This window comes from Silurus meridionalis, chromosome 10 (genome assembly GCF_014805685.1).
Source record: "Silurus meridionalis isolate SWU-2019-XX chromosome 10, ASM1480568v1, whole genome shotgun sequence".
NCBI classification, from domain to species: Eukaryota; Metazoa; Chordata; class Actinopteri; order Siluriformes; family Siluridae; genus Silurus; species Silurus meridionalis.
This window is the reverse complement of record NC_060893.1, coordinates 19,682,441-19,685,524: the sequence shown is the minus strand read 5'-3', so window position 1 is coordinate 19,685,524 and position 3,084 is coordinate 19,682,441. Positions and strand designations below refer to the sequence as shown.

General features: G+C 39.7%; 1 protein-coding gene across 1 annotated transcript in view; it reads right to left on the bottom strand.

Annotated features, from left to right (window-relative positions):
- Positions 1-2,536, bottom strand: part of gfra3 (GDNF family receptor alpha 3) — a 51,974-nt gene extending 49,438 nt beyond the window's left edge. Inside the window, exon 1 of the mRNA XM_046859854.1 lies at positions 1,879-2,536. Coding sequence (XP_046715810.1) covers positions 1,879-1,921 — 43 coding nt within the window. The 5' untranslated portion in view covers positions 1,922-2,536. The remainder of the gene's footprint in view (positions 1-1,878) is intronic.
- Between the last annotated feature and the right edge of the window lie 548 nt (positions 2,537-3,084).

Sequence of the window (3,084 nt, the reverse complement as noted above, 5' to 3'; positions counted from 1 at the left end):
CTGTGCTATCTTTTGTGCACATTGTGTACCTTTACAAAAATGATTCAAAATACATAACGCTTTATGCTACACTCTATGCAACTTATAGTCAAACGAGAAACGAGACGCGTGTGTGTGTGTGTGTGTGTGTGTGTTTGGGCCCCATTATAAGGAACTTTAATCAGAAAGTGAATTGCTGGGAATGTTTTTTACGTGTCCATGAAATCTCAGAATGCAAAAATATTAGCAAATGCCAAATATCCAGAAAGACAAATGCATTAGACTGAACAATATATATATATATATATATATATATATATATATATATATATATATATATATATATACCCAAATAATTTGTGTGTGTGTGTGTGTGTGTGAATGCCAGTGCGTGTTTATAACTGGATGTGACACATTTCATGCAGAAGAACAACTTTGACCTTGTGGGTGTTTTGGGGTGGAAAACCTTTTGTTTGTCCAACAATATGTTTTCTTATTTCTTATGAAAAAAATTATAATAATAGAAAAAATTGAGGGAGGGGCTACTGTTAAATGTGCAGTGTCTGCATATTTTCTACTGCTATAGCCCTATAACTACAGGGAAAAGGGAGGGCCTTACATGTGCAAGGTTAGTAAAACATAGGTGTGTGTGTGTGTGTGTGTGTGTGTGTGTGTGTGTGTGTGTGTGTGTGTGTGTGTGTGTGTGTCCTCACAGACAAACTCAAGATATATTGTCAGTGACAGAGGTCTCCTGTCATATCTGTAATATGTCGGGGGAATCATATTTTTAGACATGGATCATCTCTCAGTAAATCGTTCCTGTCTGCATCCTGCTCAGGATTAAATCAGACAAATAACCAAGCCTAAACAAGGCAGTGACAAACATCTCAGCCAAAAGATGTCTAATGACTGGAGCAATAACTGATGCGTAAAAAATATGAGGCAATCAATAATAATAATAATAATTATACATAAAATCTCAGCAGCTACTTATATTTAAAAACACAACAGGAGCTAATTATAAGGTGCATATACTACATAGACCTAAAGGACCACTGCTGTGCGTATGTTCAAGAAGCCTCAGTAGTTTGTACTTGTACGACATTTCTATTTCTCACGTTACAGAGATATTCATTGGACGCATACAATAAATGCATATAATAGAGATTTAAATACACTCATGAACTGTATGCATTTAGTGGCATCCACATGTGCACATTTATGTGTTGTCTTTGTGTTTTCAATAACTCCAGAAACTCCTGAAGTTCAGATATTTAGATTTATAATATAACTCTAAAACAATTCATACATTAATAAATGGGCATACAGGAAGATCTTCAGTGTTTATGGAACATGGTTATGGACTTTTGATTAAGTATGGTGGCATGTAGCATGGCCGATAGTGGATGTGACCATGCAATGAAAAGCAATGATGATGATGATGATGGTGGTAGTGATGAGGCAGCTCAAGATCTGAAGATGGGATGCACCTCCAGTAAAGCTGTGCTTCAAATTCCTAACGTGCAGTTAGGAAAAGTACCTGCTCCTGTGCTCGGTATAACTGTTGAACCATGCTGCGCTGCCCTGTACTCCCAACTTCCTTTAACATTTATAACAACAGTAATTATCAATAATAACAGCAGTGCTGCAATAGACACTTGGATATGAAACTTGGATCGGATGAGGATCACAAGATGTGCATGCACGCAAAAAGAAAGACTTTGGAATGGAGAAAGCAATATGTAAAAGCTGCGTGAACTTTTGTGCACTATGGATATAAAGTGCATGATGAGGATGATTATGATGGAGAATTAGATGATAAGCTTTAGAATGCAGTATGCACGCACGCACGAGACATTTACTAGCACGAAGTAGCGCCGGAGAGCCTCGTGCCCTTACCTCTCAGGAAGAGCAGGTTGAGGAGAATTCCCAGTCGGAACATTTCCTTGGCGGATCAGACACACTTGTTGGTGGTGGTGGTGGTGGTATATCCCGAGCGTGCTACACGTCTGTAGACGCACACAGACCTATCTCTACCTTAACAAGCCGGAGACTTATTATTAATATTTATTATAATGTATTTCTTTTATTAATTGCACGCGCGCTTTCCTTCACACACGGTCGCCCGCAGCCAGTCCATGTAGGCGCGCGCAATTCTACTACACGCGCAGACACGCGCACCAAATGATGCCAAACTTCCCCAAATCCGGTGATGTCGCTTGGAGTCTTAATGTCTCTTATACTTGCAGAAGCTGAAAATAAAACAATGACAGTAAAAAAAAAAACACTATAATAATAACCGGTTGATTCCAAGCCGTTAAATATGTCAGGGATGATTCAGGAGCGCAGTGGAGCTTCTGATCCACATTGACAAGAGCGCGTCTTCACAGCTGAGCAGGAGTAAAGGGTCTCCGGGAAGTCTCGCATAAGTCCACCAGCAGCACCAGCAGCAGCAGCAGCAGCGTTTCCGGTCCCGCTCGCGCCAGCAGTCCGCTATAACCGAGCGCTCAAACTCGAGAGGGGGAATTTTGACGCGCGGCGGCTGCATCCTGATTGGCCCCACCGCGCGTCCACGCGCCTGGACACGCCCCAAACCCAGCAGGGGGACACCATCAGACCAGAGCAGAGCAGAGCAGAGCAAACAGCGGACACATACTGTAGGAGACTTAAAGGAGTTCTGGTGATGCTCGCTCCCAGAGCTTTGTGTGATGGCCAAGGTCCATTACAGCAAAGCATTATTATATTCCCATACATTATATATAATGTATGTATGTATGTATGTATGTATGTTTATATACATACATGTGTGTATATATATACACACACACACTCTGTAAATACTCTGTATCTACCCCGTACATACCATATGCCTGTATATACCATGAACATTCAACATATTTACCCTGTACATGTACTGTATATACACTGTATATACCTAGATAAACACTGTTTATACCCTGTATACACATTGTACATATACTGTATATGATCTGTATATACTCTTCAAATAGCCTGTACTGTATATATGCATAATATGTATACATTGTGTATATATATATATATATATATATATATATATATATATATATATATATACACTGTATA